This window comes from Nasonia vitripennis, assembly GCF_009193385.2.
Source record: "Nasonia vitripennis strain AsymCx chromosome 3 unlocalized genomic scaffold, Nvit_psr_1.1 chr3_random0007, whole genome shotgun sequence".
In the NCBI taxonomy this organism is placed as follows: domain Eukaryota; kingdom Metazoa; phylum Arthropoda; class Insecta; order Hymenoptera; family Pteromalidae; genus Nasonia; species Nasonia vitripennis.
Window position 1 is genome coordinate 726,090 of NW_022279626.1, and position 16,418 is coordinate 742,507.

At 40.7% G+C, this 16,418-nt stretch overlaps 2 protein-coding genes and 1 long non-coding RNA gene across 7 annotated transcripts in view; 2 read left to right on the forward strand and 1 right to left on the reverse strand.

Moving 5' to 3' along the window:
• The window catches only part of LOC100114920 (proliferation-associated protein 2G4), a 141,057-nt gene that overhangs the window by 85,058 nt on the left and 39,581 nt on the right, over positions 1-16,418 (reverse strand). For all 3 annotated transcript variants that reach the window (XM_031926038.2, XM_031926039.2, XM_031926040.2), the window contains exon 3: positions 2,739-2,901. In XM_031926038.2, coding sequence (XP_031781898.1) covers positions 2,739-2,901 — 163 coding nt within the window. The remainder of the gene's footprint in view (positions 1-2,738; positions 2,902-16,418) is intronic.
• Positions 9,931-12,422, forward strand: LOC116416742. Of its 3 annotated transcripts, none has more exons than XR_004227081.1 (7): positions 9,931-10,236; positions 10,357-10,560; positions 10,617-10,834; positions 10,903-10,987; positions 11,143-11,418; positions 11,536-11,702; positions 11,997-12,422. It is a non-coding gene; the product is annotated as an uncharacterized LOC116416742 (long non-coding RNA). The 3 variants fall into 3 exon arrangements; XR_004227082.1 differs by having other exon boundaries at positions 10,633-10,834; XR_004227083.1 differs by having other exon boundaries at positions 10,688-10,834.
• On the forward strand, positions 13,480-14,642 carry LOC116416741. The gene is made up of 3 exons (XM_031926043.1): positions 13,480-13,966; positions 14,044-14,403; positions 14,479-14,642. Exons 2-3 carry the CDS (start codon positions 14,237-14,239, stop codon positions 14,621-14,623), a joined length of 312 nt encoding a protein of 103 aa, XP_031781903.1. The 5' UTR covers positions 13,480-13,966; positions 14,044-14,236; the 3' UTR covers positions 14,624-14,642.

Below are 16,418 nucleotides of genomic sequence, written 5' to 3' on the forward strand. Positions count from 1 at the left end.
AAAACGTAGAGCACTGGAGCTAACTATAGGGGCGTTCACGCCTGAGACTGTAGTCGAAACGATGCTTGACAGCAAGCAGAATTGGGACGAGATAACGGCATACGTGGAGACGGTTCTCCGCACGAGAACAATGACGGTTGTTTACAAGACTAGTTGACGGCTAGCACAGCTTAAGACAGGCGACCCCCCGAAGGAATGCGAAGGCGGTTACCGAGGGGGGGGGGGGGGGGGGGTTCGCGGCCCTACGAGAGGTGGAGTTTTAGTGAGTATACCTGGCGTTGTCCCGAGTCAGGAGAGTCTCACACACGGGGAGCCTCGCACGGCTCCTGTCATAGTACATTAAGCATTTCTCCAACTCTCCGGATAAACAAAAAAGAAAAAAAAATACCCTTTGATCACCTAATAGCATTTAACAAATCGTGATTTCCGGACTCGAAAGAGAAAGTTGAATAACACCATAGTGGTCCCCAACTTTCGGCTATATGCAAGAGTTGATTTACGTTGTAACTCATTGCTATCTCTCCAAAGAACTTGACACATGAATATTATCTTTTAGTAAAATGTACAAACTTTCTACAAATAAAAGCTAGTGATAATAATGACCTCTGGTTTAATGTTCTGACAGAATTACAGCGGTATAACATAAAACATAATTTTCCAATTCACGAGCTTTCCAATGTTTTCTAGAACTTAATGGCCTACTCAATCTTGCAATTTGATGTAGAGCTGTGATCTTTTTTATTTTTAAATTAATTTCTATAATATCATCATTATTCATTGATCATTTCATTCATTTGTTGAAACTGTTTCGCAACTCCTTCTAAGCAGCAGTGCATGTAAACGGAAACAAATCCGGTAATGATATTAAAATTTGGTAGATTAATTAGAGGAGACGGATATATAATACCATTAACTGGATTTATGGGAGTAGCAATAAACATATCATTAACAGTACTTTTTTGTTCTCGAAAATCAACAGGAGTTTGTAATAATTTTTTGAGCATCATCAACCCATGTCCCAGGATGGAGGCACCAACTGCAACCATACTTGCCATTAAACTGTTTGATTCCTAGAACTGGTGCCCGTGCTACTGAGTCTACGCAGCATGACACAATATGTAATTTGAGCCTCGTACGGCTCATGTCATGGTGAATATGACGTACTTTTGAATTTTGATGCTCCATCTGTATAAATACTGCACTAACATAATTGTATCTATAGATTTGTATCAATATAATTGTTTATATTAGTGCTGCATTTATTAGAGATGGTAAGTAAACAATATAGTATTCTACAAATAGTCAACGGAATTGAAGAGAATCCTACCGTTATAGATACTACGGATATTAAAAGTATTTGTATTCTCATGAAAGTTCTTCGAAATATGTACATCTTGCCATTACCAAATATGTTACATTACTAATATCAGAAGAGCATTGTATATAGATGAAATATATTTTGTAATAAAAAATATACAAATTTACTAAATACTCATTTAGTACTCCTAACCACAAATAAACTTCCTGATACTGTTTTTCTCTCTCTATCAATTAAAATTTTTATTATTATTGTACACTTATTTATAATGTATTAAAATCAGCAATTTACAATTTTAAATTATTTTAATAATAATGTAAATAATATTTAAAAAGATTCTATTAATCTTTGCGAACGATAAAATTTGTCACTAAATATCAACAGTCTTTTTGAATAATTATTACGAAATAGGAAACGCGAACAATCTAGCATTATGACCACTATAATAATAATAATAATAATAACAATAATAATAATAATAATGTTTTAAAAGTTTATTCAATTGTAGCAAATATAAATCCAAAACATAATACTTTAAAGTAATAAAAGGTTATATGATATTCATCTAAAAATCATCTGCTAATCAAATGCGAAAAAATTGGGTTTTTTTAAATAAGAGGTCACATGCTTTTCACCTGAAAATCATCTGCTAATCAAATGCGAAATTTGCACGATTTTCCCTTGAAAATCACCTGGAAATCATCTGATTTTCACTGAAGCTTTTTTGTTAGGGTTATACCATGCAATAGTTTTTTATTCATAAATACATCAAGTTTCGGCGAATAAATATTTAAAAAATCCGGACGAACGGATATTCTTCAAGCGCTTTTATTGCTAAAAACTAATTTAAATTAATTACAATTGAAACTTTTTGGGTGACCTGAACGATTTAAGTTTAAAGAACATTCCTACCGTATAATAGATTTAATTTTTTTATTTTTACGAGTTTTGGAGGGTTTTTACAAAACACAAGGTAAGCAGATTGAATCCAAGAACTGTCTAGTAACTAGGTTAAATACGTTTCATTTTATTTAAGAAATGATAATAAAAACAGCTCTTTTCTTAGAGTCACTCGCCAAAAACTAATTATCAGGTAGATTCAGATTTTATCAGGATTCAATATAAATAAAAATTTAATTTTGATATCCTGATAATTGAAAGTGTATTCATCCCTTCAAAACAAATGTATACGATCGAATGTACGTAGTAAATCGATTTTAGTGATATTTCGGTAGCGAACAAATTTTATTTTGGCGCACCAAAATGGCAAATCGAATTACTGCTAATTAAAGTCGACGATATACTTTGATAATCGGTTTTTTTTTATAGATTATCTATATTAATAAAATAGTAAAACGACTTTCTCATAACACATTATTGCAAGCATTAATGTCTAAGTATAATTAACTTTTGTACAAACCTCAATACCAGGTTTAAGGAGCCTTAAAGCAGCTTGCGAAGCATAATGAGCAGCAAGTATTACATCAGCTTTTCGTCCATGAATTTTTGTATCAGCTAATGCGTTTACAATAATTGTGTGCGCTACAACTGCAATGAAACCATCAATGTGGGCTCCCAGATCACTAAAAAAATACAGTGTAAATTTAAACACTATTTATTTGCCAACGATTTGAAGGATTGACCTTATCAGGGCATCTAAAAATTCTGTAAAGTTTTTGTACTTTTTCGTTTGATAGATAAAATTATTTCAAATCAATTAAATTTACATAATCGAAAGATAGGTAATTTTATTTTTTTAGATACACATCAAGCAATTTACTTTTATCGACTTTTTCAATAAATTCATTAGAAAATACATACACTCCAAAAACTACTATTACTAGCCTTTCTTAGGAAGGAAGCAAAAAAATATTAACGTGCCAAAGAATTGGCAGCGGTTTGTTTAGAAAGGTTCGACACTTATTCGAATTGTAATGGCTAGAATGGTTCGCGGGATTCTAAAATCGCTACACTGAGAAAACTAAATATTAAAATTTGCTACATATGTAGAACTATATTTTATAGTAATGGAAGGTCATACGCGCTTCTAACCATTTTTACTATATTCAACAGTAATTTTTATTATTAAAATAGTAAAAATTTGTAGAATTCATAATAAAAATTACAACAAAACAAAGTAAAAATTGGTTATGATAAAATTTTATAATATAACATAGTACAAATTATTGTCTTAAATAGTATAAAGACTTCTTTTCCGTGTGTCAAATTTGGGGGTTATGTGTTTTCTTAAGCCCAGGTTATGCTAATCAGAGTTTTAAATCTGTTATTTGTTGTTTATCTGATAATAGCAAGTTACGGTCCCGGTTCGATTCCCATCAACGCAACAAAATTTGTTTCTTGAATTTATTTCTTTTACTTTACAGTATTAAATATCAATAATAATAATAATAATAATAATAATATAATAATATTAACAATAATAATATAATAATAATAATATTAATAATAATAATAATAATAATCCACGCGAGGAAGCCTGACACCCCGTATGTGGCGCGTCCCCCGGTTGGCGGATGTGGGAGTGCTCGCCGAGGCACACACCTCGGAGGGTAGAGCAGAAATGAAATATGATCCGTGGACCAAATCAGGCCGCCGCGTTTGCCGTGCGGTGCGACCCATGGGCTGCCAAAGGGAGATCCTGGATGGCGAGGCGATCTAACGGTCTCTTCAAGACCTACGGTTGCGTGCCGAAGTGACCCAAACCATCTTTGGCTCCCGCTGACAGCAAGACGGGAGGCCGGTTACCTAGCTAGTTTCGGTTAACGGGCTCGAGCGAGTGCGTGTTATTGTGTGACATCCGCCGGAAACTCTCCAGAGAGCCGAGCACCTGTGTTCGGGGTGGGAAGCTCGAGAGAGAGTAGAGGTGAGCTAGTGCGATAGCGCGTGCTATACCCTGAAATGATATACCCAGTCTGGCACCGCCTACAGTCATGTGTTGGGGCCATGTCAGCTGCCCCCATAGACGGGGGATCCAGGGGGTCGGACACATGCCAGGATGAAGAAAAATGCTTATAATATGGGAACCACAAACGAACTCGGAGAAAACTCACAGGAGAAACTGGAAGTTGAAACCTTAAGGGTGCCAACAACACAAGACGGTGGATATCCACAAATCAAGCAGCAGTACCAGTATAGGCAGAGCCATGAGTGATGCTGCAGCATACCGGTATGGCAAGAACGCACCGGTAGGAGAAGAGAGACAGACCATAAGGGATTGGCTACGCCAGCCTGCGAGACAAGCTACGGGATGTGCGAGAAACGGCCATGGAAATGACCAAAACCCTGGAAAAGCAAAAGGGCGTGAATGTCAAGATCAAAGAAGGTTTACCCTTAATAGGATCTATGATGATCGAAGCTTTCACGCTTCTTGATCAGATGGAAGATGTTGCGAAGAGGCAGTCCCCCAAACAATCTAGTGAGGACAATGCAAAGCCTCAAAAAACGGTAAAATCGAAGAAGAGGGTACGGGCATCATCTGACGGAGGCGGCGGTACCGCCGCCAAAAAAGACAAGAAGGATGTAAGTGCTCCCTCGACAAGTAAGGACAGCGAGGGGAACGGCCAGACTTCTCATGGCCAGACACAATGGAAAGTAGCTGCTGGCAGGAAGGCTAAAAAGAAACAGAATGTAAAGCCGGAGCAGATCCAACCAAAGAAGAGAGAAGAGAAGGCTCCACGTCAGAGGACGGACACCATTCTGATAAAGCCGGAGAGTGGCAAGATCTATGCTGACATTTTGTTGAAGAGAAGGCGGCGTTCTGGTCGGCGTGGGCAAAAGCAATGACGAAATGAAGTCATTTCAAAAGGCCATCCAAGAGGCAATCGGGCAAGCAGGCACAATTAAGGGCAAGATCTCCAAGACAATACTAGAGATCAGAGACATCGATGGACTTACGACGAAGGAAGAGGTCAACAGTGCTATCACAGCCGCAACAGGCTGCGGCAAAGAAGATGCCAAAGTCCATCTATTTGAGCCAAATACGAGAGAGCAGAGGATGGCGGTGGTCGAATTGGACCAGACCAAGGCCGCCGCACTGCTCAAAAAGGGAAAGATTCGTATCGGCTGGGTAAATTGCCGAGTGCGGGTGCGAGCGAGCGTCACGCGATGCTACCGTTGCCTTGGCTACGGGCACGTGAAAGCCAAATGCAAAGGACCTGACAGGAGCACTAGCTGCTGGAAGTGTGGTGTGGGTGGACATAGAGCGGCGGCATGCAATGTGCCGACCCAACAGATAAAGCGTTTTCTTTGCAAAGACGACAAGACGCCTGAGGATAGGACGATGCACACTCCAGGCACCGGAACGTGCGCAGTCTTCCGGACGGCCCTAAACGCAAGCAAGATCTAAATATAATGGCGAGGATACTTAAAAGAAACCTGCACAGAAGTAGGCTCGCACATGATCTGCTAACCCAATACGTGAGGAAGCAGAAAGTGGATGTTCTATTGATAAGCGAACAATACAAGAACCTAGACCCACCCTAGACCCACTCAACGGCGAAAAAACCGCAGACATTTCGGTGCCCGGGCGCGGGTTGGCGAATACGAGTACGGGAGAAGACTACGTAAGGGGAAGGATGGGTCGCATAACATTCTTCAGCGTATATCTGTCATCGAACCTAACTGCCGCCGAATTTACAAGAAAACTAGGGGTATTGGAGGACGCAATTAGAGAGGTCCCCGGGGAAATCGTGATCGGGGGCGACTTCAACGCGAGGGCCACAGAATGGGGCATGCCGACGACGAACCCAAGAGGCAGAGCCCTCCTCGAGATGGCAGCCAGGCAGAACTTGGTAGTAGCGAACGAGGGTAATACCACTACCTACCGTAGAACAGGCTTTGGGGAATCAATACCGGATGTAACCTTCGCAAGCGAAATGACGATCCGCAACATAAGGGACTGGCACGTCACGGAAGAATATACAGCTAGCGACCACCAGTATATTCTATTCAATATCAACGAAGACCGTCAGACCAGTACAAGGGGAAATCACAGTCGAGCGCCAAGATGGAACACCTGACGCATGAACCGAGAGACACTCGCGATGTTAATTCAAAGCGCGAACCTCCCATCCAACGGGATCCCGCACGAATTAGGCGGACGCGAAAGAGCAGACAATAGTCGAGAAAACTACTAATCTGATAACTGAGATCTGCGATGCGACCATGGCCAGGATGTCTACCAGCCACCAGAGAAGACCGGTGTACTGGTGGACAGACGAAATTGCGGAGCTTAGGAAAGAAAATTTCTACTCTAGAAGAAGGGCTCAAGGAGCCTGGAAGCAGCAAAGACCTGAAGCCGGAGATCTTTCCAAAAGACAGGACGAATCGCGAAAAATTCTCAGAGACGCAATAAAAGAGAGCAAGCACTGCTGCTGGACGAAGATCATCGACGACGTCGAGAAAGATCCATTCGGCGATAGATACACGATTGTTACACGCAAGATGGGTGAAATGAAACGCACGGAACCCACGGAAGCGCCACAAATAGTCCAAGAGCCGGCCATCTAAAAACGGTCGTGATAATAATCATTTAAGGACGGTATTTAAATGTACAAGTTGGCCGATGACGACGTCTAGGTGATGCGTTCCGTGGTTTTTAGTGTCTAGGTGTAAAAATCATTAACCGCGGTGTCGAGGTGTACAGAGTGGCCGATGGCGGTGACAAGGTGGTGCGCTCCGTGGTTTTTAGTGCCTAGGTGTAAAAATAATTTAAGGACGGTGTCTAAATGTACAAGTTGGCCGATGACGACGTCTAGGTGGTACGATCTGCGGTTTTTGGAGTCTAGGTGTAAAAATCATTTGAACGTGGTGTCTAGGTGTACAGGGTGGCCAATGACGAGTTCTAGGTGGAGCGCGCCGTGGTTTTTGGTGTCTAGGTATAAAACTCATTCAAGGGCGGTGTCTAAATGTACAGGGTTGCCGATGCCGAGGTCTAGGTGGTGCGATTTGCGGTTTTTGGTGTGTAGGTATACAAATCATTTGAACGTGGTGTCTAGGTGTACAGGGTGGCCGATGACGAGGTCTAGGTGGAGCGTTCCGTGGTTTTATGTGTCCAGATGTAAGAATCATTCGAGGAAAGTGTCCAGGTGTACAGGATGGCCGATGACGACGTCTAGGTGGTACGATCTGCGGTTTTTGGAGTCTAGGTGTAAAAATCATTAACCGCGGTGTCGAGGTGTACAGAGTGGCCGATGGCGGTGACAAGGTTGTGCGCTTCATGGTTTTTAGTGTCTAGGTGTAAAAATCATTTAAGGACGGTGTCTAAATGTACAGGGTTGCCGATGACGAGGTCTAGGTGGTGCGATTTGCGGTTTTTGGTGTGTAGGTATAAAAATCATTTGAACGTGGTGTCTAGGTGTACAGGGTGGCCAATGACGAGGTCTAGGTGGAGCGCTCCGTGGCTTTTTGTGTCCAGATGTAAGAATCATTCGAGGAAGGTGTCCAGGTGTACAGGATGGCCGATGACGAGTTCTAGGTGGCGCGCTCCGTGGTTTTTGGTGTCTAGGTGTAAAAATCATTTAAGGGCGGTGTCTAGGTAAACAAGGTGGCCGATCCATGTTCAGGTAGTTTGCAACGTGGTTCTTGATGTCTAGGTGTAAAACTCATTCAAGGGCGGTGTCGAGGTGTACAGGGTGGCCGATGACGAGGTCTAGGTGGTACGCTTCATGGTTTTTAGTGTCTAGGTGTAAGAATCATTCGAGGAAGGTGTCCAGGTGTACAGGATGGCCGATAACGAGATATTAAGTCAACGTCAACAGTAGAGGAGCAACAAACGCCTGAAAGTTGCAATAATTTGATGCTTACGGAGCAATCAATTTTGTCACGTAAGGACAGATTTATAGGAAAAGCAAGAAAAACGTTACCAAAGCCAGCTGCTTCTACATCACAGGAAGTTTTTGCCTCTCCAAGAAAGAGTGAAAATCAAAATTTATCACATACTTTGTCAACATCCACCAGAAGCTCGAAGTCGCCTACTAATGGTTCTGATCGTCATAGTGCCTCTTTATCATCGCTAGAAAAACAAAGATATCTAGATAGATTTGCACGTTTGAGAGATATAAATACGTCAGATGACGATGATCCTCCACAATCTCAAACACCAACATCTAGAGTAAGAGACAGATTTGCATGTTTGGGGAGACCGAGGACAAGATTGCCATTTGGAAATATGACAAATAATAGTATTCGATCGAGATCACCAATCAACTTATTAAGTAAAAAGGATAATCCAGCCAATCAATCAAATGCTTAACAATCAGAAAATAACCATGACTTGATAACTAACCTCTCACCGCACGATGAACAGCAAAACAACAGGATTTCAGACTTGCTTGGTGAAAATGAGACGACAGTACCTGACACAGACCAGTTGAATGGATCCGGTGAACTGAATGCATCTAGTAGAGGTAGCTAATATTTCTTTTAACAATTTCCTATTATATAACCTAAAATTTAATCAATAATTTTTGCTGACAATATATTTTGTGAATTTTTGCAGTAGCTGATGAGGTAGACGACTGTAAACAGTTGTATATTTATAAGAGAAAATTGTACAACATGTACAAAAAGAAGAAGATTGACATGAAACAACATATAGAAGAACATTTCAAGAGATATGAAAGTGTTGACGAGGATAAGGTATTTTTATATACATTATTATATATTATTATATTATTACATTATTATATTATTATATACATATGGACATATACATAATTAATGATAATTGTGATTATCTCCATTAATTATTTGCATTTTTTATATTTACCTGGGTGAAAATATTACTGCCGGAGAAGCTTCCTGGCGTTTATCAAAAAGCATGAAGTACACGACCTTCTTAAGGGATCTAGGGTCTTACCATTGGAACAAGGAGGTATTACCACACCGATGCCTTGATATAGGAAAAGCAAAAAAAAAGTATGCCTCGAGCACATGAACTGAAGCTTTGTTCGCCTTGAAAAATATACTTGTACTTGAGTACGTATACTACCTGTAATACACAACACAACACACACACGCACACACACATCACATTTTTTCTTTTAAAAGTGTACAAAGGTATTTTATTGTAATATCAAAACTTGACTTTAGTGTGCTAAACCCAAATATATGTATGGGCCGTTACAGCTAAAAAGGCATAGAGCACAACACACAAGATTTGCATTGGTTAGTATATCTATAGATATAAAGCACAAGATCTTGTGTGTTGTGTGTTTGAGCTTTATAGATATACTAACCAATGCTAATTTTGTGTGCTGTGCTCTATGCCTTTTTAGCTATCACGGCTCTATGTGTGTGTGTGTGTATGTGTGTGTACACTCGACACGAAAAATATCTAATAAGAACGATTTGAAAATATCGTAGTGTAATGCGGCCTTTGCCGAGGTTAGGTTAGACTCCCAGAAGTCGTCCTATAGCGACGACCGTCGAGTTTCGCATCTCATCAAACGCGCAAACTCCATGGTCAAGCGCGAGTGCAGATGATGCGAACACACTCATAAGTGGTGGATAAGAGGCGTGGACCCGGTGTAGCGGATCCCGTGGGGCGGGGGGGGGGGGGGGGAGGGGGCGCCAAAGATATCGAGTGCTAGGAGTGCTTCTGGCATCCTCAACACGGATAAGGGCGCCCTGCTCATGGAGCAGTGCTTCAAGCGCATAAATAGCCTGGCTAAGAGTCCGAAGCTGCCGTTGCGCATACTCTTTATGCTCCGCGACGTCATGGAGCTCTGGAGGGACCGCGGAGTGTAGCGCGACAGAGGGCCCCATCAACCAGATCCGCAATGACAACGACGAGCACTCGAGCCCCGGCGGGTCGCTTGGCGGTGGACCCTGCGGCTACGACTACGGCCGCAATTGCGGCGAACCTGACGACGAGCCGAGCTCCTGGGCCCTGATAAGTAAGTATTGCGTTGGTCGACGTCAGCGTGTCTATTGCTCGTCGCCGGTCGGTCATTGTGCGTGGCGGTGAGCTGCTGCTGCAGCCCCGCAGAGAAAATCATTGGCGGGTTTAATTGCAGACGCTCGGGCTCCTGGCTTACGGCATTCTTTCGAGCAATTGCTCTGATTTGCACTGGAGCTCCGGACCTTTAGCTCCAATGGCTTCTACAACATCAACCAGCGCAATCAGCCTTCCCTCTTTACCCCAACCAGAAATAGCCAGTAGAACAATTTCTTGGCCAAGCATAACCAGCAGCAGCACAACTCACCCCAGAACTGCAATAGTAAGTATACGAGAATCGTTGTATCGACCTTTTTTACATGGCTCTCCCTCGTATAGTATTTCTTTTGATTAGAGGCAGCATTCAAGTCAAGCGAAAATTGACAAGGTGTTTCTTCTCTCAATTCAAGAACAACGTATGCAGACTCTTGATAAGGAATTCAAAGCTCTGGAAGACGAATGCAGGAAAGTGATGAGGAGGTCAAGGTCTTTCAAGACTTGAACTAACAATTCAAAGAGGAATGTCGAGTTGCTATTGCTGACAGCAATTATATAAGGTTTTTATCAAGCTTTTTAAATTGTTTTTATTAAAAAACAATTTAAATAATCAAATCTTTTTTTTTAGATATTGAATGCAGGTGTGTGGGCGAGAGGTCGTCAAGGCTGATCTCATAACTTACCTGCGCTTCCCTAACTCAGAAGATATTCAGGTAATTTTGTAGTTCAGCTTATTATTATAAACTTCAAAAACTTTTTCGTTTTTATATTTTCTATGATAATTATTCTATTTTAAATTGTGGTATATTAAAATCTAATTTGAATCTTCGCGCGTTTCTGATGCACGTGCGCTCGCGGTATCGTATAGATGGCGTCGTTACGCGACTGGATCGCGAGCTTGAGGCCGCTTCATGCATTGGCGCCGATTTTCGAAAAATAAATGAAGATCGCGATATTAACCTGCCGGACGTGGAGCTCTGGGAGCTCATCAACATCGTGCTGCTGCAGATGATGAGCATCACGGATCGTTTGGCATCAGAGCTGCCTGGGACAATCAGCATCAAAACGAGGGACAGGAGTTTTCAGCAGATATCTGCGAAAATTAACCAGCGCTATCACCGCAGTTTCAATCGTCGTATCACAGGTAATCGCTACGAGTCATAAATATATTTTTTTATTGCAATAATTGCAATATCATTCTTTGAAAAAACTTTTTTGGAAGGCACATCAAATTTCATGTATACGGTTTTTTTTGTTGCAGTTGGTGATGTCGAAATCGTCTGGGATTATTTGACCGCACATCACAGCCGCATCCGCGAGTATTTGCGACTTGGATACATCCGGAAAGCTGACTTGGATTCGATTCACTGGGCCATTTACAAAGACCTCCGCAGTATGCCGATGTTAATTTAAGAATGTGATTTAAAAGTAAATATTTTATTGAAGTTAAAATTGTGAAAGTGCTATGTGCTACGAATAAAAAAAAATGAAAATGAGTCTGATTATTTGCGCGCGATATATGCATGGCAGCAGTTAGCTCGTCCGTGTTTTGTTTTAATTGTAAAAGCTTGTCTTTTTTTTCCAAGTAGCGTTACGGTCACGCTCGCGCTTGTCAGTCGTAGAAACGCGTCGCATGCTTGCATGTCTGTGATAAACAAATAAATTGTTGGTTATTAATTAATTTTTTTTTCTTCAAAATGTTGCGATTTCGACCAACACCAGAGAACCTACACGCTATGAGAGTTTTGTGGCAGGAAAATCAAAATGCGCAGCAGATCGCAGAGGCAGTGAATTGCTCATTAGCCACCGCTTACAGGTATGTGCAACGATTCCAACAAGAAATGGATGGTAGAGAAATAGTTCAAGATCGACGAAACAACTCTGGCAGGCATAACAAGATATCCGATGAGGACCTTGTATTGGTAATGGCCGCAATGCAGGAGGATCCATTTCGGGCCGTGAAACATTTGCCAGAATTATTGAACCTAGACGTTCATGAAGAAACGCTGAGAACAGCTATAAAAAAGGACAAATCTTACGTATCGTAAAGCTGCAGTTAAAATTCATCTGAACCACCAGGATGTCATCGCTCGCCTGCATTATGCCAATACTTATTTGAATAGGACTGAGGAGGAATGGAGAAGAATGATAGCAATCGACGAAAAAGTATTCTCACCTTGTAAGGACGGTAGGTAGCATATAACTCGTTTCACATTTTTGAATTTCGCGCTAAATTTCAAGTAAGTGGCCTCGTCGCCATGCATATCATCGCGAACCTCTTTATAACCTATAAACTACAAAATTCGTCTACTGTAGTGCACTGTACCGCTTGAGAAGAACCAACTCGATACCTAATCGTATGCTCCATTATTTATAATTATGTTCGAGTATTTCAAATTATCAATTGTTTTTATTCTATTTAACCCTGCTTTACAGTATTATTTGGTTATTTTTTTGGTTTCAGGAAGATATGGTGTTTGGAGACCACCACAAACACGTTATCAAGCTCCATATGTTTTTCCTAATAAAACATCTGGACGAAGAACTAAGTCATTCTGGGCCTGGGTGTCTGGAGATGGGCCAGGAACTTTGGTTCAGATCAATCACAAGCTGAATGCTGAAAGATACGTACATCTTCTAGAAAATTTTATGTTACCCCAAATCAGAGGTAGATATCCAGAGCAAGAATATTTCTACATCATTGAGGATAACTCCCCAGTACATACTGCAAGAATAGTGCAAGACTGGTATGCAAACAATCCTGAAATAAGAAGACTGCCACATCCACCACGTTCACCGGACCTCAACTACATTGAGAATGTTTTTGCAACGATGGTTGCAGATTGGAGACCTAATTTTGCTCCAACAGAGGCAGAATTACTTCGAAGAGTCAGAAATAGTTGGGAAAGTTTGCAGTTGAATTTACACTACTTCAGAGACCTGACAAATTCAATGCCTCGTAGGCTTCAGGCTGTTATTGACGCCAATGGAGGGCACATCAATTACTAAGGTAAAACATAAGATACTGTAATTTACTTCATTACATGGCCATAGGCTTTTTGTTAATTGAAACCATATTTTGCATATCCATTATCGTTCATTTATTTTCTTGCATATGGGCGTGTTATACTTAAATTGAAAATATGTTCTACAAAGTTTTTATTCAAGATGTTTATTTGAATTGTTGCTTTTGTTATAAGCATTAGCATTAGTATTTGATAGAGAATCATGCCTGGAGAACCACCAGTTACGACAGACTAATTAGAGATACAGATTTCAGATGAAAGGAATGTTGTTAATCTTTTTATAAAATCACTTTCATATTGACTTTTTATTCACCAGTTGTCACCTCAAATGAGAGTGCGGGTAACAATGACAAGGGTGACAGATCAGAAATGGAAGTTGATGATCGACAGCAGGAACAAGCTGGTGGAAAAGCAAATTCTGTAAAAATACCAGCAAACAAAGCTACCAAACTGCAAGGTCACGAATCAGAAGTATTCATTTGTGCTTGGAATCGTACCACCCATTCGTTGGCATCTGGATCTGGAGACAGTACAACACGTATATGGGCTAAGTCAGATAATTCACAATCCCCCAATCAACTAGTCTTGAGACATTGTATACAAAGGGCAAGTACTTAGCGGCAAGTCTTTAAAAGAAAGATCAAAGCTTAGTCAGAAAAGAGTGCAGTAAGTACTATTTTTAAAATTAATGTCATATTTATTCAGTAAACTGAATATAAACAATAATACTATTCCTTTTGCAGCATTGGGTGGAAGATCTGCTCGTAAAGTAAAGGCTTCAAACATACTAAAGGCTCAGACAAGATAGTATCCAGTTTCAAGAATCCTACCATGACTTGCAGCATGCAGAGGGAGTACACAGACCACAGAGATGGTGTCTGGGAAGTCTCTGTATGAGATCCAGCCAACCAATCATTGCAACAGCATCTGCTGATCATGCAGACCGCAACCCCAGGAAAGTCGAAATTTGGGGTATACTTGCTTCCTGAACTCGTTGCTGCAGTCCTTAGCAGCATGTCCAGCATTTATAGAGTGGCTTCGAAGAAGACAGGAGGATGTAAAGGGAGAATCATTTACAAGCAGCTTGATGTTGGTTATAGACAGTACGTAGTATTTTTAATCCATCATCATCAAATTAGTTTGGGAATATTTTCATATTTTCTTTATCTTTGCGACAGAAATGGATTTACAGATGATATGTTTGGAAGCGTGAGGCCAGTTGAAGTAATTACTTCTCTGGGTCCTCCCTGGAATTTCACTCCTAGTTACTTCTACCACCAGTTACTGATGTATATTTTTTTATCGGAATTTCATTCGCATTAAATAAATAATATAATAAAAACATCTCATAGTCATCTCGTTTATTTTCGCTATCTGCCGTTACTTCGATACTTATTTCCACAAATGTATGAAAAGTTGCCTTTTTATCCGAATTCATTTAAAACAAAGATAGTTTACGTATTATAATATGGCACTTCGAACTTTAAGTAAAAATTTGAATGCATTTTTTTATTTCTTTTAAATTAAGATGTTTTTTCTATCACTTCTGATAGTATTAATTTAGACAACATTTTTTTACAGTAATTGTAATTACAATTTGGTTTTTCAAATTAAACAAGTTTGTTCGCAAATTCGCATTCTACCATGAAGTTTGCGCGTTCGGCGAGATGCGAAACTCGTCGCTAAAGAGCGACTTTTGGGAGCCTAACCTAACCTCGGCAAAGGCCGCATTACACTACCATATTTTCAAATCGTTCTTATCAGATATTTTTCGTGTCGAGTGTACATATACAAAAATAAAACCCAAGATGATCATGATATTATGTTACAGAACTCCACAGAGAGTCTTACTTCTTTAATTAGAGATGAGAGAAAAATTTATTTAGATAATCTTAATCAGCAGTAAGGAATTCTTGTTAAAAACATAGAATTTATTTAATTAATAAAACGTTTTGTACTATAACAATTTTGTGTATTAATTTTTCTTATAATGCACCTTATTTATTAACTAATGTACCAAAAAGACTTACTACAAAATAATATGAAACAAATAACAATTTATCACAATAATAAAATATCCAAATGATTATCAGCTGATAATCAGCAGATTTCTTTCAGTAGGGTTAGCGCTTAATCAGACTGAAGTTTTTTTCTTGACAGGAAAGTAGATATCTACCATCATACCAATGAAGGTAGCCAGCGAGACTATAACGACGAAAACATCGACAAAGTATCTAGGGATAACTCTAGACACGAAACTAAAATACGGAGAACATCTAGATCGCGTCTGTAAACAAGCCCTCATTAGGATAGCACAACTTAGTCGACTCATGGCAAACGTCCGGGGGCCGAGACTAACAGTTAAGCGGTTACTTATGGCGACCACCAACTCGATCCTGCTGTACGGAGCAGAGGTGTGGGCCGACGCTATGAGTATGAATCAGTATCGGAAGAAGATAATGGCGGTACAACACAGGGGGGTCCTTAAAGTATCGTGCTGCTATCGAACGTTCGCGGCTGAAGAATCGATGGTAATAGCGGAGGTAATCCCCGTGGATCTTTTTGCGACTGAACGCAATAGAATCTACGAGGCTCGCTTAGCTTAATTGCATCTCGATCGCCGCGGAAGAAAGAGAAATAACAATGCGCAATTGGCAAAGTCGGTGGACCGCATGTCCAAAGGTTAGGTGGACTAGGATCCTTATTAAAGATGTAGGCCCGCGGGTGTACAGGAAGTTGGGAGGGGGGCGTCGACTTCTATCTTACCCAGTTTCTCTCCGGTCACGAATGCTTTAGATGCTACCTGTTCGCGATGAACAGGATGGCATCACCAAGATGTAAGTACTGCGGTGACGAACGGGATGACGTGAGATATACGTTTTTTGACTCCTGATCTGACCCTCGCTGGGCCGAGAAGCGTAGAGTGCTAGAGCTGACGATAAGGGCTTTCACTCCCGAGTCTGTAGTTAAAACGATGTTTGACAGTAAGCAGAATTGGGACGATATAACGGCGTAAGTGGAGACGGTTCTCCGCGCAAAAAATGACGGTTGTTTACAAGACTAGCTGACTGCTAGAATAACTTAAAACAGGGACCTCCTGAAGGAATGCGTAAGCGGC